Consider the following 23,749-nt stretch of genomic DNA (forward strand, 5'->3'; position numbering starts at 1 on the left):
AATGTGAGGGACAATGATTTGAAATGTATAAATGATTCATAATGAGGCTACCGAAAGATTTGAACACACATGGCCTGTTGATTCACTTCATCGGATTCATAAAGAAGCATCAGTTTAAAAGAACAATTTGTTCATGACCCAGAAATTACTGGTTCACTACTTAAAACTAAACAGAGCAGTAAATCCACTCACGATGCTCACTGCGTGTTCACACATGACTTGAGGAGATTTTCACACTGGGAAACACTCAGATTAAAAGAAGCCTGTGTTTCTGTGTTGAAGCAGATTCCCATGGCGGGTCTCTCTTCTGACTCTGATTCAGATGAATCTTAGCTTATCAGCTCCACTCTTGGTTTATTAGGGACCATTGGGCTGACAAAGCTCAAAAAGGCCCCCCCACACAATCCATTGAAGTTACTCAAGCGATGTATAAACACTGGCTATATTCCTCCAGTCAAACTGAATTCATTCCAAGTATAGATTAAAACTGAGGTGTTTACATGTACCCTCTACTCAATAATCCGATGAAAATCTCAGTTAACACTCGCGCCACAAGTAATCCGATCCAAAATGACACACATTCCTAGAGTACCACTTAGTGTACACGTTGCCATGACAACGATCATGTGCATTAGTCTAGTCAGAAGGAGAGGAGCAGCAGTGTGTTACCGGAGATTTCCGTTGGTGCAATTACTTTAAAAAGGCTTTTTTTTTTTTGACAATTTAAGGCACCTAACTCCAACTGCTCCCTGTGTGTTTGTGTGCTCACTGCATTTAGTGCACTAATGTGTGTGTGTGTGTGTGTGTGTGTGTGTGTGTTAGGTTAATTGCGGAGGAACAATAAAAATAAAAACCCATTTATCACATTATTTTAATTATGGCAGACTCAGCAAAAATGTGCTATACATGCACTCACTTTACGTCACGTCCTATAACACAACAAGGCAAGCTGGACGCCTGACCCCCTGCCGATGGCAGTAAAGGTCAGAATGAAAATGAACAGTAAAGACAGAAAGAGGGAGAGAGTTTCACTAAAGGAGTTTAAAGACTTAGAGTGGAAGCTAAATTTCCGTACGACGCGGGAGTCATTCATGTTTTTATGCGACTTGATGAAAGATTATCTCGCCTCCGCAGAACATGCCGTAAGAGCTCCTAATCCAGTAAAAATGTGTGTTGCTCTTGCCGTGTACAAGCAGGGCTCTTGCTCCGAGCACCACGTTACCACCAACGGGTTTTGCATCCATAAAAAATGTAATTAGTTACAGGTGTTCACCTTGCTATTATTCTTCTATTTAACTTATTATTTTAAAGATCACTCACCTCTTTCAGTTGAATAGAAATTGCATTCAGAACGGTCTCAGTTGTACTTCTCTATTCCAACTGATGATCATATTCTATTCTGATTGAGCTAATAGTCGGATTAGTAATGGATTAGCAGGCTGTATGTAAACATGGCTAGCACGTTTTTGCTCTGGTTCTTGATACGCAGTGTAAACACAGCTGTAAATGTGGGAAAGTGAATTTTTTATGTGCTGCATTTACATAGCCCTCCATGTCTATCTCATTCTACATTTACTAAATATCTTATGCAGCAATGTTAACCCACTCACAAAATACTCCATTTCACATACAAAAGAAGCATCATGCTCTGTCTATCTCTGTAACATCACAGTGTTTCTGCTATGTGTATTTTGCGGAAGCGGTCTGCTGATGCTTAATTATTGCCGCCACTCCGTCAGAATTAAAATAATTATATGAAACCACAATTACAAAAGCAGAGGGCTTTGATTTTGGAGTGAGGAATACAGGAAGTGAAAAAATGACCACACTGCTTCTATCTACACACACCTGACAAGTGAGTGGACAGAGAGAGAGAGAGAGAGAGAGGGGAGAGGAAAGAAAAAAGGTAGATTAAACTAACTAACGTTAAGTTTAGATTCTATATAAGGATACAAACACGGATTAATAATATGACCAAGTTTGACCACATTTATTTAGTAAATTAAGAGATTTGAATTCATTCCTCCCCATACAAAGTATTACTAATATTTTAACTTGGAGCTCTTTTTAAAAGGCTGCAGTCTATGCAACTGAATTTATGAAAATAAACAGTGTGTTAATTTTAAGTGTAGAATATGTCGCAGTCACACAGCTCCAGGGGCCCGGAGGTTGTGGGTTCGATTCCCGCTCCAGGTGACTGTCTGTGAGGAGTGTGGTGTGTTCTCCCTGTGTCTGCGTGGGTTTCCTCCGGGTGACTGTCTGTGAGGAGTGTGGTGTGTTCTTCCTGTGTCTGCGTGGGTTTCCTCCGGGTGACTGTCTGTGAGGAGTGTGGTGTGTTCTCTCTGTGTCTGCGTGGGTTTCCTCTGGGTGACTGTCTGTGAGGAGTGTGGTGTGTTCTCCCTGTGTCTGTGTGGGTTTCCTCTGGGTGACTGTCTGTGAGGAGTTTGGTGTGTTCTTCCTGTGTCCGCGTGGGTTTCCTCCAGGTGACTGTCTGTGAGGAGTGTGGTGTGTTCTGCGTGGGTTTCCCCCGGGTGCTCCGGTTTCCTCCCACAGTTCAAAAACACATGTTGGTAGGTCGATTGGTGACTCAAAAGTGTCTGTGTGTGTGTGTGTGTTTGTCTGTGTTGCCCTGTGAAGGACTGGCACCCTCTCCAGGGTGTATTCCCACCTTGTGCCCAATGATTCCAGGTAGGCTCTGGACCCACCACAACCCTGAACTGGATAAGGGTTACAGATAATGAATGTGGTGTATGAATTCTTCTTCATTTTTAATTAATTTAGTGCTGCACCGGTTGGAGACGGGGGTGTGCGTGGGGATTGAGGGTTACTGCCATTGCTGCTAAAAAAAGGTCTGGAGGAAACACTGCATCACAGTGTGCTTATTATGTTTTGCTTCCACTGAGTAACAGCAGACGTTAAGTGAGGTATGTAGCATTCATCTTCATATGTTTGAATTTTAGTTCATAACCAATTAAATACAAAATCCTAATCCTGGATATAATGTTTTATATCATGATGATGATGTTTTTATATAACAAATCAAATGCAGCAACAGTACTGAGAAGTCACGTGTCTAAAGAAAAAGCGTAGGTTAAAAGCAAACACAGCCTGCTTTTTGAGTTATGAGTTAAGCACAAGCACACTCACCTTCCCCCACGATGCCAAGCACCTCAAACTTGTTCATCACATCACCGATGGCAGGGGTCCTCATGTAGACAAACGACAGAGAGAGGGGGGGTTTGGGGGGGTGCGAGGTCGACGTCAAGGGTACAGGAAGGCATAAGGTGGCCTTGCACCAAGTCGTCCAATCAGCACTGGCCACGGAACATCCTGCGTACTCCCTTCAAATACACACTTACATCTGCAGACACATCAAAGAAAAATCAGAAAAAATGTGTCAGCATTAGACCCAGCTAGTCAGGGCATGTCAGAGTGAACACAGATGGACACTTCAATTCATCATCAACCAGTGCTTCACCTGGGCGTCGCGTAATAAACAAATAAATAAATAACAAAATAAAACTTGCTTGAGAGTTTCACATAAACAACAATTTCCATGTCACAGCTGAGAAATCACACACAATGCCATCAGCCAGGTGGGTGAAAGTGAGAATGTGCTTCGTCCAAGACAAAGTGAAGCTGGCCACCGCGTCTTAGCAAAAAGGCAAATAACTAAATGCCATGAAACAGCTCAATGCGACGGAAAAGAAAAGCACTGCCTAGATCCACCACATCAGCCAAAAGACATCTGTCCTTGTATGAGGGTAGCACTGTGCTTGGAGGGGCACACAAAGAGCAAGGGTAACTGTACTTGTATAGACTTCTGGCCTTGGATTGCTGAGACATCACCAGTGACCGAATGGGCGATCTCCTGATGAGTGGTCTCAGGGCCAGAGCTTAGACCCCTGAACCACTTGGGAGAAGGGAGGAAAAATACTTTTAATACAAACAAAATCTCTTCGAATGCTTGGTCATTATGTATCCACTGAAGTGGTTTTAAGAAATGAATTATTTATGTACCATTAATAATTCCAATTGAGCAAAGTAACCAAATGCAATTTCAATGTTTTTTTTAACAGAATAAATTACTATACAGGAATTTCAATTAGTGATGAAACAAAATTTTAATTCTTGGCCCAATAACTGAAAACAAAACACATAACTCCGTAGTATAAACAGTATAAAAGCACCTACATTCAGTGACCCAAGTTCCAATGTCCACAGCATTAGAGAACAGTTAGCAAAGTGAATAAAACCAATGCTGAAACTAGCTGCTTGTTTAAGCTACATTCGAAACATTTATTCACATTTTACATTCCATCTCCAATAAAGCAGAATTGCCAATAATTGAATTAATGCAGGGCGGCACGGTGGTGCAGCAGGTAGTGTCAGTCACACAGCTCAAGGGGCCTGGGGGTTGTGGGTTTGATTCCCGCTCCGGGTGACTGTCTGTGAGGAGTGTGGTGTGTTCTCCCCGTGTCTGCGTGGGTTTCCTCCAGGTGACTGTCTGTGAGGAGTGGGGTTTGTTCTCCCTGTGTCTGCGTAGGTTTCCTCCAGGTGCTCTGGTTTCTTCCCACAGCCCAAAAACACACGTTGGTGGGTGGATTGGCGACTCGTAGGTGTGAGTGAATGTGTGTGTCTGTGTTGCCCTGTCAAGGACTGGCGCCCCCTCCAGGGTGTATTCCCGCCTTGTGTCCAATGATTCCAGGTAGTGCTCTGGACCCACCGCAACCTTGAACTGGATAAGGGTTACAGATAATGAATGAATGAATAAATGCATAACATATGTGAACTTCTTATTCTACAATACCTTCCTCTCTCATTTATTCAAATATTTAATGGGAGAATTATTGTCAACAAAAAGCATGTGTAAGGCTATAAACAGGGCTGGATAATTTGGCCAAAATTAGTTTCACAATATATCTGTAACTTTCAGGTATGATACAATTCTGATATCGATATAAACAAAGTAAAAGCTACAGACACTGCCCAGAACAAACAAGAAACACGACATCGCCAACAAACAAAACCTCTTGGCTTTGTAAATAATAATATATTTAAACTAACTTTAAAATTGGGGGCAGTGAACTGGGCAGTGGCGTGTAATGAAGTTCAGTCAGTGACGGATGCTGTAAATAATGTATACTGAAATGAATGACATTGAATTGTGTTTAAAAATCATATCATTTTTAATGAACCATTTTATATTGCGATATAAACAGATACTGAATTATATATCCAGCCCTAGCTATAAGTCAACTAAACACACCTTTCACAACAGCTGATATAAACTTCCATTAACATGTATTAAGATTTAATCCACCAAGTGCTAAGATTTGTTGGTAGAAGCCGTTATGAATGTCTGTAGATGTTTATACAAATGCTGTCAGCCTTATGAAGTGTAACTCTTTAGTAAAGCGATATCTTTCTTGTTTTCAGCATGGGTCCCCAATGTTTCTCGTCAGAGGCCCTAAGGCCTAAAAGTAGAATTAATCTTAAGATGACCAACAAAACCTCTCAGGGTGAGACGCAGCATCCTTTTTGATCTCATCTGAGAAAAAGAAGAGAAATTTTACATTTGCCATTCAGTGTCCTAGTACTTCCATCCCTATGTGTGTATGCGTGCCTGCTGGCAGCTTTTAGACACACACACACACACACACACACACACACACACACACACACACACACTCCTCCTGGGCAGTATGATAAATCCTGACGCTCAATTTCACTCTGGAGGTAAACACTGTGCCTCTACACTGTGTGTGTGTGGGTGTGTGTGCATGAAGTAGAGAGTGAGATGTTGTGAGATGTTCACTGTCACTGTTGAATGAAGATGACTGAGTAATTTTGACAGAGACAAAGCTGTAAAGTGTCAACACAGGTAGTCTCGATTCCACATGGCTGCATTTTCACAACAGATGGGGTGTGATACGGATGGAGAATGCCACTGATCTTCTTTTTAATCTGATACCAAGTAATTCTGCTCCACTGCACAATGTTGAGGGACATTTATACCCCTTTATACCAATCTTGGCACTGGACATGGTGATTCAAGGCTGATATACGGCTGCACCAGTGTGTCCTTTTCTATTGGCAGTGTTGTACCATGAAGATGATCAATTTCAACAGCAATAGGGGCCTTTAAAGAAGAAAATTCAATAATTACAAGGAGTGGTTGTAAGCTTTTGGACTTAAGTTTATAACCGAGAGATCTGAGGTTTGACCCATTAGCCTTCCTTAAGGTTACAACATAATTTACCTAGCAACAGAACATAAATAACAAAAATAGGTTTAATACAGAGCTCAATAATAAAAATGAAGAAATAAAGAAAGTGTAAAATGCACTGCCAAACAAGGGCTCTGAAAGTCTTCACCCAGTAGTTCACATAGTAAAGTGTTGTTAAAAATGAAAAGCACTAAGGTGGAATACTGTATCAGAAGTAAACTCAAATACAAGCGACACGGCTGTGATTTAATTTCACTCAGTGAAGTACAACAGAGAAGCATGGAGATTTGCTCCCAGCTCACGATGGAACCGAGTGGAGTGGGATCAGCATCTGATTAGCACATTCAGACAACAGCCTCAAAAAACACTGACTGATAACACTGAAATCCTGTCTTATCCCTCAGATAACCACTTCAGCCTGTCAACGATTTGTGACTCAGTGAAGGGAGATTGCTTTTGTTCTTGTAAAATGGAAAAGATAATGTTAAAGTGACTTGTTTTCCAAAGTCAAAATAAAAAGGAGTAGAAAATGCTGGTTACTTTCCTGTGAGGCCTACCATTACTGTAATATGAAAGCCTCAAATCTGCCAGAATAATACATTCTTAACTTCATATCTATGAGTGCATTCAAGTTTTCTACGGGTCCAGTCACCATAAATTAATGCAAAGAGCAGGCAGACTTTTCAAACAGTGTACTCAGAAAGCTAGGCCTTTGCCAATGGCACAGTCTTACAGCTGGAATGAGAAAGCAACTGCTAAGACGTGAAGGATCAACGCATCTTTTCCAAATGCCCCACACAGACATGAAATGGTTACCGATTTCCCAGTTAACCACAGTAAAAAATGAATGTCAAACAAAGTTAGGAACAGTCTCCCAGACCCAGCTCCAGCGGCCCAGCCCGTAACATGTTTGTTTTGTGTCAGGGGAAACATAGTCTCAGCCAGAGACGCTCCGCCCACAAGTTCACAGAGAGTCCGAAGCTGTTTCTCAATGCAAAGTACGTGAAGTTCAGACTGCCGTACTTGGTAGCACAGACCTGGGAGGACCGGAGGATGCTGTACGGTTATTCTGCAATTGGAATGGAGGTGCATTCTGGGATATAGACTCTCCCAAGTCTACAGAAGTCACGCCCCAATGCACCCTCAATAACACAAACGGAGCAAGAACTCATCTGGGTTTTTGGACTGTACTTGGCTAGATGTGGACTTAATCTGAACAGTATTTGGACTGCGACTGATTACGTTTCCCAAGTCCACTGAGAAACAGCTTGATACTTTCAGTGCGTTAAGTTGGCCTCACTGTCAGGATTCTGCCAGTTGCATTCTGATTGGCTATTAAGGGACCTCAGTTTCATCTCTCAACAACAAAAAAGAAGGGACCTCTGTTTCCGCAAGAACAACAAAATTGATGTTTATGCGGTTGAGATAACTGACTTTTTACAGCTTGAGAGACTGCATACAGAAAAACGAGACTGCAGTGTTTATTGATCCATTAGGTCTGTTTTTGTTTAAACTTTATTTAAATGAGCGTATGTAATGTTGTATATAAATATATATAATGCTGCATATAAAGATTTTTTGTTGTTCAGTATAAAACGTGGTGAAATCATTAAAGTTGTGTGAACAGAGACTCATTTTAACAATATCACAAAAACACCAATAACCATGAGAACTGTGGCCATGATAATCATGATATTAAATCTTCATACCATAGGGCAGCTCAACACACTTCTAGGAGAACAGTTACTGTCCAATTCTGTTACATTAGCTTCTGGATGTCCACACTGGTCAGCATTGTGCTGAGTGTAAAAAAGGGCCATCCTACACACCCAGACACCCAGAGAGAACAAACTCTTGGACAGTTCTGACCACAGATGGCTACAGCATGGCCAAGGATCAACAGAGCCAAAAATGATTTTTAAAAAGTCAGTGTCAGTGTTATTAAAGTTCCTTTGAGTGAACCTGAACACACACTGGCCTTCAGGCTAAGACCAGACAAACACATGTGAAACCCTGATGATGTTAAAGCTGTTTTCTCTGCTTTTTCTCTGGAAAAGGCATCAGAGCTATTGAAGGTTGTCAACTTTACTGAAGCCTGCAGCACTGTCTCTGTGTCCATATCCCAAGCACTGAGATTTACTAAAGGCAAATTGCAAGTTACTCTAAGACACAGAGATCAATCTCAGCCTTTACATGATCTGTGTTCCCAAAAGTGATCAAACTGTTAAATCTACAAGGGGAACTACAAACAGAGACAGATATGACAAAGCTTGCTTTATAGTGGCAGTCTGTTAAAGTCTTTGTCTCTCTCTCTCACTCACACACACACACACACACACACACACACACACACGCACTGAACAAAGACTTGACTCAAACTGAACTCTTGTATGGTGTCAGTTCACAAAAGAATCTGGGCCTAAATTTGTGTTGAACTCTGTTTTAAACAATTTAAAAATAAAATACTTTTTTTTTTTATCTCTGCTTGTAAAAATATATTTTGTGGTACACCCTAAAAACAAAACAATTTAGTTTAATTCACATTATCCTTAGGAAGATGTTAATCTAGACCAGTGGTTCTCAAACTGTGGTTTGCCAGATGACTCGAAAAAACTCGAAATAACTTCTTAACTAAAGAATTAATTAATAACTGAAAATCAGAAACTGAAAGACGTTCGTGTGTAAACTACAGAATCTTTCACAATTTTCATAATTAAGCTTTAATAAAATCTGTTTGTAAAACAAACAAACAAAAAAACACAACATGTTTTACGAATAAACGTTAGTTCAGTAGTCTGTAAGGGAAGAGCTGTGTTCCCCTGCTTCTTATTTCCAGGGAGGGAACGCAGTCTCCCAGTATTTTGCAAAATCCATATATCACATACTGATACAAGTGCTGAGAACCTCACTGTTTTTACCAATAGTTTCCGCGCATATTAAATTAACCTCTCCATGTTTTTATTTCTTTCAAAATGTGTATTTCCCCAAAATTGTAGCTATATGTTCTCATAAATGTGTAAATGTGTTTAAGCCTAAATAATTGTATGTGCTCTATAGTTTGTTTAGTATTATTTTAGAATAATGTTGTGTAATGCACGCAAACAACAAATATTCAATAAAGTTACTCCTAGGATTCATAGGTGGTACTTGGTTTAAAAAGTTTGAGAATGTCTTGTAGCCTAGCTACATATTTAGAATACTTACATCATATTTAATATAAATTACCATATAATTAATCATGTATTACTCCATACATTTGGAATAAAATTATGTCAAAAACTATGTCAATTTTACCAGAAAGTTTTTCAGATTAATTTTGCATTTGATTGTAATTAACAATGTGCATTTAAACAGCAAGACCCCACTTTAGCTGCAGTTATTAACTTGAATCATGTTATTTAAAGAGGCAGCCGATATTTCTGTTGATTTAAACTGCTAGTTTGGCCCAATATAGAGCAAACAGAGCATATAAATAGTACATATTTTGCCATTGGAATATTAATTCTTTATGATCCATTCACCTTACTTCACTCTGTGTCGGGTTTGTAATCCACTGGAGTCTTTGTTAAAATGTTATATCTAGGGTTATAATCCTTAGCTGAAAATGTCATAAACTGAAAGTATTCAGATGAACCTGAAGAGAATGTTCTTCATCAATCCAATCCTCAAGAGCACTTTAAACCAACCTCAGGCCTTTCCCAATTTGTTCCAGTGCATGCTGAGAATTGAAGTGATACAGGACAAGCAATTCACCTGCGTTAAGCGATTCCTCTACATCCAGAGAAACAGCCGTGCGAAGATGGCCTCTTTGTCAGCATCCGCCTTTCGTATTCAAACGTGTGTGTGCGCAGCAGAGATGTGGGCTGCTGTAGCTGAGCCAGAACACAAGGCTGTTCTTTCCCAGAATCCAGTGGCATCACATCACTCATATTCGCTCGCTTGCGCAACGTGAGAGGATCGGGGGTGAGTCGTCCCCGTCAAACAAGCGTCTCAGCACCAGGAGGGTCTGCTTGACAGCAAGGCTATTAATCTGAGGGGAAGATGCTCTTAAATGCACATTAACACACACCCTGTTTAATACCAAGGGATAAAGGAAGGTTGTAAATTGAATGTTGACTCCTTTTTCATTTTAAACCTAAAAACATATTGAAGACAATAAGAGTAATGTGTTTTTAAAACAGACTTAAAATTCATACTACCACAGCAAGAGTCTATCATTATTATAAGTAAATACTGATTCATGAAAACATTAAATCTCCCAGTGAAAAAAAATGATCAGATTTTATATATTAAAGGGAATTTCTACGATTGTGGGGAAACACAGTTCTCGCTGGTTGTTTACATTCAGAAGCTCTGTGTCTTTTAACGTGGAACAGTGTGTATCAGGAAAAAAAAAACACATGGCTGAAGTTTAACTTGTCTGTAAGATTTTTATTCACTCTTTGAATTACCACAGAAACTCATTTGTAACTGGTGTTGTTTAGTTTTGTAGCACTTTCAACAATGTATTTAGCCGTCTCCTGAGTTTAAGTGATCAGAAACAGCAAAAATAATACATTTTTCCCCACATATAGAGCCGGAATAGGGCAATATCCACCTCTAGGTTTGTGCTTTTTAACATATAAAGTTCTCTCAGTTTTCTAAAAAAAAACTCCAGATATCTCCAGACAAAGCCTAGCATACCGGACTGAGACAGTTTTTTTTTTCCACTCATTTACAGACACTGGAAATTCGTTAACATATTAGACCAAGTTCGAGCATGTAATGAGCTTGAGGAAATAACTTCTGAATTTAAAAAAAAATTTTCATTACAATCGTGAATGTTGCCTTTAATTTGCTCACAATTTAACTAGATATAAAACTGCAGCTCGATGCATGTGCTTTGTCCACACATCTCAGAGTGTTTGGTTATGAACAGCTTCACTTACTGAGCCACTGCTATTGTCTGCAGGCAGGGAACATCACAATGAAATCGGCGCTACTTCTTTGTTAGAGGACAGTGTTTGTTTCAAATTCAAGCTCAAGTGCTTTCATTGACGTGACCAAATAACGCACTCGACCCCATCTCCAACATCCATTTTGGTAGAACGAAGCCAACTCGGCTGAGTCAGAACCTTTTTTCTAAAAGCTCCGCTGGTCAGGGATGGATATTTATAATATAACTGCACAGTGTCAGAGACTTCAAGATTTTAACAATTAGCCTACCACCCATTCCATCAATATTGTCCCTTTTTTTCATGGTCATGAAGATTAACTGAATATGGGCAGCTCTATCACATGCAGCACAATTTCATCTTATGTAATGTGCATTAGCATTAGGGCTAGGTATAAAAGTTTATCTCTTATAGAGGGTACCAATCAAATAACTGTTTGTCAGTAAACACACTTCCAGAATCACACATTAATTTCTCATTGATCATTGTTTCAATTTGTAGGTTAAAAAAGGCATAAAAGCAGCAGCAACAAAATCAATATTAATGTATCTATATTAGAACCCTCTGATACCCAGGCTTAATTGGCAACGGTTAGCAGACTCGACTTGAGCCTCCTCAGGAAAAAGTAAAAATTGTCTAAGGTGTACCACTTTATGGCCGAGTTGCTGTTGTTCCCATTTGCTTCCTATGTATATATCCATTGATATATATTTATATCAGAAAAGAAGTTTTCTTGATTATATATATATATATATATATATATATATATATATATATATATATATATATATATATATATATATATATATTCTATGAGAATCTGCAACCAACTATCCAACTGCTTCCTTTGGTAGTAAAACGCCTTCAGATGTACTGAAAGTGAAATATTTTTATCAGCCTAGTTTAGAGTTTGGCCTCCAGAGCACACCACAGAGACAGCAAGAGCAGGAGAGTAGGACAAGAGAAAGGCAGAACAACACCAAGGAGAACCCAGCATGTCAGCCCACAGAAACAACCTCTATAATAGTTTCTGTGTATGTTGGACTTACAAGTGATATGCATGCATGTTGTATTAATGTTTAACCACAATGGTCTAAGGCACCCTCAGATAACACACAGAAAAAGCAGTTTTGTAAGTCACAGTGAACACAGTTCTTTAGTAAAGGACCAAATGCACCTGCAGAACTGCAGCACAGAAAACCTTCAACATCAGATTATTAAAAAGGCTCTGTGAGTGCATGTGTGTGCCACAGACACTGCTTTGCAAACCAAATAGTCTACAAGCCTTGTCAGAGAAATTGACTGTTTATGACAGAGTACTTGACATCGCTTTCAAAAATGAAGGTTCCCTAAAGGCTGTTTTTCAAACATTTCAAGCTCATTAGTTTTCAAACATTTTAAAATCTAAAAACCCTGCAGATTCTGTAATTGTAAAACAATAGATTACAATTCATTTCTATACCAGTTAAAGGCTTTTTCTAACACCATATATGCGTCCCAAGAAACACTGAAGAACCCTGTATGAGTGAGGAATTGAAGTGTGGGCCCACACATAGGCCCTTGCAGTTTAAGGGGTTAAGGAAGTACAGACTAAGTAAGAAAACTAGAAAACCTCGGCAACTTGAGCCTAATCGATGAATCATCCTCCTACGTTATATAACAACAGGAGCCAAAACAAGCAACTAATAGGTTTGAAATTATTCTTGGCCCTCTCCCTCACCATGCACACGCCACCACAAACGGACGGATTCCGTGCTGGCCGCTGTGCAGCACCTTCCGCTCGCAATCCAGCAGGAACATGGAGCCCAGACCCTGTTGCTACTGGAGACGAGTCCTCCCACTCTTCTTGTCCAGAACAAACCTTAAAGCTGCCAATCTCTGCAGGTAGAAATCTGACACAAGCCGAAAAAGGACAATCCACCCAGAAATCTGATTTCTCACCTTCATGCAGCAAGACAAATTCGACCTGATATGTGGGAGGACCAATACGGAAAGTCTAATATCCTACATACAGTACAAAGCTGGCACCACATAAAACCTGAAGTCGTATATTAGCACTTTCCAAAGAAAAGCATGTACCTCCATTTTTGTGGATTTTCAGTTTACTACATCATGTAAACACAGCAGCTGTCCTTTACATTGTGTGAACATTTCCGAAATGCTCCAAAATTAGTTGGACTTCCACTGAAAGTTAAGAAGTTTTGTTTTAGGCCTAAAAGAGGTATTTTTGCTTACTGACTGACTGACTGACTCCTGTTGAAACGCAGCCATATTTCACAGAGAAAACTTAAGGTGGCGCTACAACACCGTTTGTCATTAGTTCAGACGTATTTCACATTCGAGCTCGTGATCAAAATTTGTAGACTGGTTCGCGAACCAGAATTTGTTCACAGCCGGAACCAAAGAACAGTAGGTCTTTCAGCGTGGCTGAACAATAGGAAATAAGACTGGAACACTCGGTTATTGTGTGTTCCTGGGGCGGTGTTTGATGCGACATCATGCTCGTCGTCCAGAGCCTCGGCTCAGTGTTGGTTACATTTCTTCGCTGTTCACAAGCTCAGCAGGACGGCTCAACATTTAAACACATATTATATCTCACAGAGAGAGGAGGACTGCTGAATTTGGCTTATTTTGCACGAGTATGCGTATTTGTGTTTATAAAACTCCATATAGCTGCGCAGAGCCACCTTAAACATCACGTGTTTGACTCTAACCTGTTACATTGAATAAATAATTAATGGTAATTCTTAAAATCAACATGTTCTTGGTCTTCTTTGGTGGTAGAGCACTACTGGTAGAAAAACACTGATGCCGGTGTTATGTATTATGAACAAAACATTGTGCTCCTTTTATCATTTCTGCATCTATTAGTCCTGCCCTCCATATTTTCCGTACAACACAATCACAAAATACAAACCACATGTAAACAACACATTGATACGAAGCACCAAAGCTTCTCCAGATCTTCCAATGACACGGATGCTTTCCTATTTTTGAAATGCCAGAAGCTCCTCTGTGACGGTGGCTATATGGCTAATGGTGGTCTGGCTAAACTAGGCTTTCCCTGTTTCTTGTTGCTCTTGTTTTCTTTGGAGAGTGATGATAGAAAGCTGAGCCTACAAAGTACGCCATGATATCTCACAATAGGTATGCCAAAATTACAACATGCAAAACAGCAACAAAAAAGAGTATTAACAAAAATTGCATACAGTGTAATAGTCATGGGGTTACTGATGATAATAAATCAAGCAGATACCTAACTGGATCATCAAAGGCTAGCTGTCAGAACATTTGCTTCACTGAATGATGCAGCCCACTGACAGCAGCACATTTTCACTTTCATTACGGTCATCTGTTTTAGCGTGTAGTGGCAACAGTTTACCACGGGGTATTTAACAGATCATATTAGCAATATAAGCTGTGCACAAATATCCTTGCAGAATTTCCAGTGTGGAAATGCACATGCCCCTGTTCTATCCTTCCAGAACTATGCAAACCAGAAGGATACAACCTCCATAAATGTGCTACTGTTCATCAGCCGATGAACACAACCATCAGGTTTAGTGGCAGCCTTCTGTGTGACTGGATTATGAGTGCATCCAGCTTTCATCTCACCTTCTTGGCTGCCTCCTATGCACAGGGATCATCAATGTTAAAGCCTGGTCCATCTCACATCCTCCAGTAATATCCATGGAGTAACTCTGACTTCCATTAGCTTATGGACAGTGCTGCTTTAGCTAGATCTTTGCAGTGGAGCTTCTACGACGCCCTCCGTAGTGAATAAGGTGGAAAAGGAGAGTGGCTTATGTGGTGCTGGCTGCAGCAACTCTCCAGTATTTTAATAGGGCTGAAAATGCGTGGGTGTTCGAGGCTGAGAGCTGAACAGCGTTCAGGCTAGAATAAATGTGTCCAAGCCAGTCGCCGAATACAGTTTATTAGCAGCGTTATCAGGGAGAAGAACACCTTGCGCCACACAAAAAACGCTGGATCTAACGCCAACACATCAAGAAAACGCCCACACCGCAGTCATAAAATGTGTTAAATAGCTCTAGTCTCGGCTGAAGTTGGCATCTTATCCTAATTCTCCGTTCCACCTTAAATGATGCAGCAGTGCACCAGATACAGCAGAAAGGAGCTGCTGTAACTGATGCACGATTTAAGGTGGAACGGAAATTTCGGATAACGAGCCAACTTCATCTTCGTGTCAACTGCCCACTCGGTAATAAAAAAAACGACATAAAAATACTGGTTTCTTACATCATGTAACGGCTAAAACACCAATGCGACATGACAACAAATAAGCCTGCTGTTGTGAGACGACATATAAGGGCGGGTTTATTCCATATTTTCAGAGAGTGTTGTGTTTTTAACGGGATTTTAGCGGTTCGGAGAATTGACGTTAACCACCACGGACAGCAGGCAGGTTAACGATAACTACGCAGCGCTGTTTATCCACACACCGCGAAGCACGGAGACGCTCTCTGGGAAAGAAAAAGACCGCAGCCGGAGATACTCACTCATTTTCGTGAAGAGAAGCGCTCAGTCCTCCGCGGTGAGAATCCTCATCTCCGCTCCAGGCTTCAGACCTCCAGCGACTAGAGCCGATAGCAACAGTTTTGGTTCTAGTGTTATGATTGACGCGGCGACGTCCAATCAGAAAGGATAAACTCTGGCCTCGCGCGCACACCCCTCCACAAGTGGACCAGTCAGAGGGCAGATCGGGCTTTGGGGGCGGGGGAATGGGTGGGACTTATCTGTCCGGCCTTGGCGTGGTGTTTGAACTTGTCAAAATACACAGCGCAGTGAGAGTGAGTCATTTTCAGCGATGCTAAACCTGCCTTCACAGCTCTGAGTTCTCATTATAACGTTATCGCTTGAGTAAATGCTCACTTAGAATCTCAGACTTATGATTAATGTCCGCAAAATCTACATCGAAGATTTGAGTAGCTTACAATAATTGTTTATTTTCGTTAATTACTTACTCATGTCAGAATAATTACATTTTTCTAAACGTTGGTTATAATAATTTTTCTCTAAATGTTGACATACTATATGAAACAAAAATGACTTCATATTTTAAAATATTAAATTACTATGTCACAACAATTTGTTTGGTATTGACACATCTTGAAATAATGACATTTTCTAATTAGGTAAATATAAAAAGCTGAACCTGTTGCTTGTTTTCTTGAAATATTTACTTACTACTACCATTAGCAACACTATTGCTATCCCTACCACCACCACCACCACTATTAGTATTATTACTACTGCTACTGTTACTGATGCTACTACCACTGCTGCTGCTGTTAGAGGTGCTGCTGCTACTCAGTATCTTCTTTATTAAGTATCTCATAACAATCATTTATATTTACAAAATAATTCATAAATCATTTTTTTCAAAGATTAGAATGTATATTCTGAGAAAAAAAGTAAGTGTTAAGTATAACTCATTATTTCAACATTTTGACTTATTTCTGTCAGAAACACAAAATGGAGGAACTAATATTGTATTCACTTCATATTAATAGATCATCGTAGCTGATGGCCTATCCACCAGTGTGTGATTAGATAAACCAACACCAGACAAGAACAAACCACTGTACACCAGCTTAGAGCAGCATGGAAATTCATGCTAATCTGATTCTGGCAGAAACTGGCTTCCATAAATACTCACAGATATAGTTTAAATACTAGAGTTTTAGTAAACGTTTCTATGAGTTCAGACAAGAATGTTTTATTGCGTATTGTGTATGTGATGAGTCTGCCAAACACGAAATAGAGAACGAAACAAAATCAATGAAATCCAAGCGTCCATTGGCCCAACTTCATCTCCTCTGCTGTTTAAACACCCTTGCTAGGCCTAGGTGGTCATTGGTTGGTGGGTGGTCAATATTAATTCAGTGCGTTGGGGGGTGCTGTTTCCCCATAATGAGATGTACTGCTGTAAATGTGCGTGGACAGACCCTTGTTTTCAGAATGTGGTGATGATGGAGAGCAGCACGGCGCTGTTTGTTTAATTTCTAACGCCATCGTGTGGTTGAAAGAATTTTGACAACAAGCCACCTGCTGGTGCTGAGCTTGAGCAAAAGAGAAAAAAAAAAATATTGCAGATCTGCCTATTGCATATTAGTGTTTCTGGTATATTTAAATTACTGTACCTTTCAGCAAATTAAAGCAATTTTTGATATAGCTTAAAGCTTTTCAACCAACACTGTATATTTAAAATTAAATAACTTTACTTATAATAAATGTATTTTTAAAGTACTACTATTTTAAAGCCTTTCATGTGGTATATGTACATGTAGGTTCTTGATAAGTATTCCAAAGCAAATTATTTTATTATTTTATTGCACTCTATTGGTTGTCAGAGTGGCCATCTCTCTCTCCTCAATAACTTCACAGACACACACTTGTAGGGCCCCTGTGGGCAGCCCGTTTTGTGCATGTTTTATAGGTTGGTCTCACATATGGTTGCTCCACAAGGTCAGTAATAGGACCAGGATGGGTTTAACATATAGGACCAATAGCAGCTGTACACTGAAAATACAAAATCTCTGGAAACTGAGACAACCCAGTACTGTGGTAACATGTGGGGAACTACTGCCGACACTTACTGGGCTGTCCACATTAATGATAAATGTAATAAATGTGTGATGTCGCCAGACCACATGTTCCAATTCACCTAGAGTAGGGTGAGCAGATCTGAGATGGTGAAAAAGAGGACACCTCTCCGGGTGTGTGTGTGTGTGTGTGTGTGTGTGTTGGGGGGCGGGGTGATGAGGTCACGCCCCTCGCTGCCGTTGTATTCTTAGCTGAACCTATGTGTGCTTTTAGGTCCTTTACACCTTTATTTGCTACACAAAACATGGGAATTTCTTTTTTTTTAATTCATCCGAGAACTTACATTTACGTTTCGGCATAGCTGCTCGAGACGAGGGTAGGTACATGAGCTTTGCCTGAGGTAAACAAAGACTACTGACGCGCAGACTGACCAATTAAATGTTTACAGAGGTTATCGACCAATAACGGTAGCTCTACAGGCAGACCGTCCAATCAGAAGATTTTAGGCTACTTCACCACGCCCCCTTCTCACTCAAGCGAACCCAACGGAGTAGCATTCCCAGTTTGAACTCAGTTATCTAGCCCATGGTCAACACACACGGGGCCGCAGTAAGTTCTAGTCAGTGTGAGTGTTCGTTAATTAACGTAACATTTAAGTATTCTCCGTCAAATGTGTAGAGCTCCTATGGTTTTGTTTTTCGGCAGCACTTCGAAAAAATATGGTGTCAAACTTTGCATATCATCCTAAAGCAAAACATGTGCTAATTTTCCCCCTCACATCTTGTGGAAATCTGACTTGGTAAAAATTTTGTAATTGGAAATATTTGAGGTAAAACTGAATAAATATAACCCAAAAGCAGTTATATATATTTATATATTCATTCATTCATTATCTGTAACTCTTATCCAGTTCAGGGTCGCGGTGGGTCCAGAGCCTACCTGGAATCATTGGGCGCAAGGATATATATATATCATCAAAATTAGTCATTTTATAACGGACGCACATACGTTTGCTCACGAATTTTATTAAAGACAAAAAATATTAAATTAATAAAAGTGTATAGAAGAGCCTGTGTAGTCCTAAAGTGGTGGTTCGGGGCCGAGTGTCCAGTCGCAGCGCAGTAGAGGTGGAATCAGTCGGAAAGCGGGTGGGAAAGCGCGTGGAAAACCCACACGTAACGCTGCTCTTCAAGCCGCGCATGCGCTTAGAGCATCGAAATGGCGGCCAGGTCCTACGAAAACTACTGAGATCTGCTTCGGTTTCGACAGAATTAACGAAGGTAGGTGTCTGGATTCTCTCTTCAGCTCTGTTCCACACGCTGCCTAAGGCTTTAATCCGCTCTCTGACGAACACAGCTGCTCTCGGGGTTTAGATTTTGAGGTTTTAAACGGAAAAACCTATCCACTGTCAACACTTTCCTATCTCTCTCTCTCCCTCTCTCTCTCTCTCTCCCTCTCTCGTTTGTGTACTGACGTTATTTCCAAACTGCTTGGCGGGCGTTCACTCCTCCCGTTAGAGCTGGTTTTTCCCTCTCTCCGTCCACTCAGCTTCTGCCCGGTCCTCGCAGGGTCGATGTTGTGGCCCGGACCCCGAGGGGCTGCTCGCCCGGGTTCATTGTGTGTGTTTGAGCGGCTCTGTCGGTGCTGTGTTGGTGTTTTGTTGGTGTCTGAGCTCTGGCTCTTACTCTCTCTTCTCTTTGGTGATGATGACGTCCCTCTCCGAGTTCTCATCACTTTCTCACACTCCTCTGCTAGGCCCAGTTATGTAAAGGATTTTAATACATTTTATTTCATTTACTAGTCCCTACTTTTAATATTGTGGTTTTACAATGAACTAAATAGATTTGAAAATAACATCAATAAACAGTATTTATTAAATGGATCCTGCATTTGCATCATGATTTGAACAGTTTCTCAGAAATAATACCTCTTGAAGCAGTAGACTGTAGTGTGGTCTTATTCTCTTCTAGTGATGTCTGTTCCTTCATGTTTTTGTTTGTTAATAAACTTCTGAACTCACCACCCTCTTACCATATTTTATTAACTGTATTATAGTTCGTAACTGCTGTTGTTGGGTTAAAATGTTTCTGAACATGTGACTGCATGCTGGTACTAAAATCTTCTCTTCTAAAACCAAACTTAGTAGTTATTGATGCTCCTTCATTTTTTTTTTGTGTTGTTTATTCTTCACTTTTAAAGTAAGCCCTACCCTAAAGCTTGACCACAAGTAATGTTACTATATTTTCTTTGTTGTTGTTGTTGTTGTTCTATGTTATGCTCATGTAACAGTGAAATATCATATATCTAGTCCCATTGCTTTCTAATGGACTGAGGATGGTAGAGAGGCTAAATGACCCCATTTTAAACTTGTTCAAACATTGTTCATGATGCCATTAGGCAGTACAACTTCCAGCACACTACATCATAGAGATAAATCTTTGCTGCTGAAGTTGATCATCCTCAATGATCAAACATTTTCTTTTTTTGTTGTGTGCAAAGTTGGCTTCGGTAGTGATCGTCTCTGATTGTGGAAGTGGACAGTTTGTTCATTACGGGCACTATGATGTTAGGGTTGTAGTAATAGTGATAGTGTGATAGAGATATGGATGCACAGTGAGCTGAGTTCTGTCAGGATCTGTGTGTATTTCTGTTTAATAGTTTGAATTTGACCTTTTCCCTGTCTACAATGTTCTAAGAAATTGATCCCTGCTTTTGGTTTTTCTAGACTTCTGTAAAACTGTTTATAGGACTTACCACAGGTGCAATAAACAAAATACAACTCAAGGAAGCATGCAGCAGCAAGAATAATAACTCAGAGTAGAGAACAAGTTCATACTGCACCAATTTTAGTACATCATATCTGACTGCTTGTTTCTTTTGGGATCAGTTTTAAATGTGCACTATTAGTAATGGTTTAGTGCCTTCATACGTTACTGAGTGCCTCATAGACTGTGCTTTAAGATCATCTACTGTTGTCCTTCTTCATATTCCACCAATGAAACTGAAGAAGAGCGGAGAGGCAGCCTTCTGCACCAAAGATGTGGAACACATTAAAGATCTGTCAGGCTCATTTTGCTATTATTATTATTATTAAAAAACAATTAATTATTGTAACACTTATTTATTTAAATTAGCCTTTAACTAGTCTTTGTCTTAGTTTTTCCTCTTATTTTTACATTAATATTATGTTTACTATCTTTTTACCACATATTTATTACTATTATTTTTATTCATACACATATTTTGATCAAATGCATTTTATTCTTTTTCTATTAATATATTTTTCTGCTGTTGCTTCATTTGGTACATTTGCTGTTTAGTTTTCTTTTATTTTTATTAGTTTACTTTGTATTCTACAGCACTTGAGCTGCATTTAAATTCATGATTGGTGCTAAATAAATAAATCCTATTATTTTCTACTGCACTAAATAGTCAAAACAGACATATTTTTAATGGGTTTTAAAAGTTTATGTATCCACATCAACAGACATCGATATGTAATATATTGTAATTCCACTAATCGGTTTATCCCTATTGTCACTTAATTAGCTGTAATTTTATCAAACGCAGCTCTACATTTGTTTAACATTTTTACTTAATAAAATTAAGCATTATGCTATATATTTTTTCAATCTTAAAAACTCATGATGATCAGAAGTTTGCTGTTAAGTGTGTGATTGTTCTGTTGATTTAGAGTTCATAATTACTATTACATGTTGTTATAATGATTTTGTGAAGGATGTATGAAATGATATTAAAGTTTCCAAAAGCTTAGGAGCGGCCTTTTATTTGGTGATGGTATTTTAGGCCTTTAGACCTTTGGTTTATTCCTCTCAATACATGTATATCACAAAGCAAGCTTTAAAATGATTCACTCTTTATTTTTAGCTGCTAACTGCTCCTTGGGCTACAAGGGAAAAAAAGGAAAATGTCCTCTTTGATAATGAGAAGAGGTGATTTGAGCTTTTGTCTCTCGTAGTCATCATGTGAAAGGCTGTATTTCCTCTTCAAAGGTTATTTGAATGATGTATCTAGGATACACCCAGAGGAGGACAACAGAGCAGAACAAGCACATAGTGACCATTAATTGGACTTGCACATTGCTGTAAAAGAATACTGTGATTTGACCAGCACTTCACTAATACTATAAATTGTTTTATTTTAGATTGTCACTATTATAATAAATCATGTACCTTTTAAATGATAAGGGAGAGTCATTATTAAAAGAACTCAGATTTTGCATCTTTGCTCTGGGCTTCCCCTACAGCAGAGTGTAATTCACTTTTATAACACTGTCCTGAAATGGAGTGGGACGGGGGTGGTTCCCTACTTCAAAAGTTACATAGTACAGTAGTAATGACAGAGGCTCTGTTCTCCCTACTGCAGGTCAGTGGAACAGCACAATGATTTTAAAGCTGTAATTTAATGTGAAAATACTACCTAGTGTTTCTGTCATTTTCAGTGAAAATATACTTGTTTCTTCTTTTACTCACTTTAATAGCTCCCCAGCTTTGACCCTCTTGTTGTCCTTTCTTTAGTCTCATAGACACTGAATCTTTCACTGATCAAGTCACCAACTGCACACACTTTCCCTCACTGACCATTTCACAGTATTGTTTAGGGTTTATTCATTTTAATTGTGAAATGATATTTCCAGTAATATGATCTAAATATGAATAATTTCCATTCAGTTTTAAGCCAGTTTTATCCGTTTTCTCCGGTGTGAAACTGGGATGTGAATAAAGTATGTTAGACTGCTCTTGGTTAATAGGTTCAATTTTCTCAAACATTTCTTAAGATGGTGTTGAATGTACTATAAACACAATAAACACTCTCACTTAGACCTTCTATAACTGACAAGTGTCAGAATGAATTCTTAGAGTCTTATTCGCCAAGGCATTTCTAGAGTAAGAGCTAACAAAATGATTGAGAGTGTGTGATTTGAGAGTTATTTTCTTAATGTGCTTTCCAACTTTATTTTTGTAGATTTTATGAATTAAACTGAAGTTTTGTTTTAATTTGTTTGTTTTTAAACAGCAATGATAGCTTATGATATCTTCTGTTATTAATGTTTTATATGAATTTCTGATATCGTGAACACAGTGGCAGGTTTTTTGATCACACTGAGTGTATTTATCCTTTTAGAAAGGTGTTTGGTTTGTCCAGTTGGCAAACACCCATTGCTTTCTCTTATCATTCCTTTTCATTTTTCAGAGGATGCTTGGTAAATGCTCTAATACTGTCAAGGTTTACATTTCCTACTGCCACTGAAAGGAACTGTGACTCAAATATGAGACTATAGTGAAAATCTTCTGGGATTTTTTTTTTTATTTAAACTTGGAAGGAAAAAAACAAAAAACATAAAGAAATGTATAATGAAGATGAAAGAAGAGCTATATCAAATGTAATATTTACTATGTTTAGAGAGGAAGAAGTGTGTGTGTATATCAAGAATACTAAGACTTTACAATGACATTCGGGTTAAAAGTTAAAAGATACTTCTTTTTAAAAGTTGTATTAAATTAGGAAAGCCTTCCGGAGAATGTTCTCTAGTGGTCTCAGCTTTTTGTGACCCACTTACACTGTTCTTCTAACTCCTGTCTAGGGTTAGGGAAGATTATCTTGTAATATGATTGAGGTAGTTAAGGTATTATTAAATACATTTATAAAAATGTAATACATTTATATTTTTTGTGAAAAATTCCAGCTGAGCCTCATTCTCAGTGTTTTAATGTTTTTTAACTAAATAAAAAGTAGAAGCACGTATTTAGCAAATACTTAAATGTATAATAATTAAAGTAAGCAATAAAAAAGATAAAAATAAAACATACTTTCAAGTTATAAGTCAAACTTTTACTTTTACTTTTTTTTTTTTAATTTTATTTATTTATTTATTTATTTATTTATTTATTTTTTTTTTACTATAAAAAGGATTCAAACTTAAGGTAATGGTATGTAGCCCACTGGGCAGTTTGGGTTCGTAAAGAGGGGCTAATTGTGAGGGTATAGAGCGGCTCACTGT

General features: G+C 39.0%; 2 protein-coding genes across 7 annotated transcripts in view; one reads left to right on the forward strand and one right to left on the reverse strand.

The window, feature by feature from the left end:
- Window positions 1-15,783, reverse strand: part of cdkl5 (cyclin dependent kinase like 5) — a 90,093-nt gene extending 74,310 nt beyond the window's left edge. For all 3 annotated transcript variants that reach the window (XM_066672260.1, XM_066672261.1, XM_066672259.1), the window contains exons 1-2: window positions 15,681-15,783; window positions 3,148-3,361 (exon numbers count right to left, since the gene is read on the reverse strand). In XM_066672260.1, coding sequence (XP_066528357.1) covers window positions 3,148-3,211 — 64 coding nt within the window. In that variant the 5' untranslated portion in view covers window positions 3,212-3,361; window positions 15,681-15,783. The remainder of the gene's footprint in view (window positions 1-3,147; window positions 3,362-15,680) is intronic.
- A 3,144-nt stretch (window positions 15,784-18,927) lies between these two features.
- The window catches only part of scml2 (Scm polycomb group protein like 2), a 36,956-nt gene continuing 32,134 nt past the window's right edge, over window positions 18,928-23,749 (forward strand). For all 4 annotated transcript variants that reach the window (XM_066672118.1, XM_066672119.1, XM_066672121.1 and 1 more), the window contains exon 1: window positions 18,928-19,007. The gene's annotated coding sequence lies outside the window, so the exon portion shown is untranslated. The remainder of the gene's footprint in view (window positions 19,008-23,749) is intronic.

The sequence above is a fragment of the Hoplias malabaricus genome, chromosome 5 (genome assembly GCF_029633855.1).
Source record: "Hoplias malabaricus isolate fHopMal1 chromosome 5, fHopMal1.hap1, whole genome shotgun sequence".
Taxonomy (NCBI): Eukaryota; Metazoa; Chordata; class Actinopteri; order Characiformes; family Erythrinidae; genus Hoplias; species Hoplias malabaricus.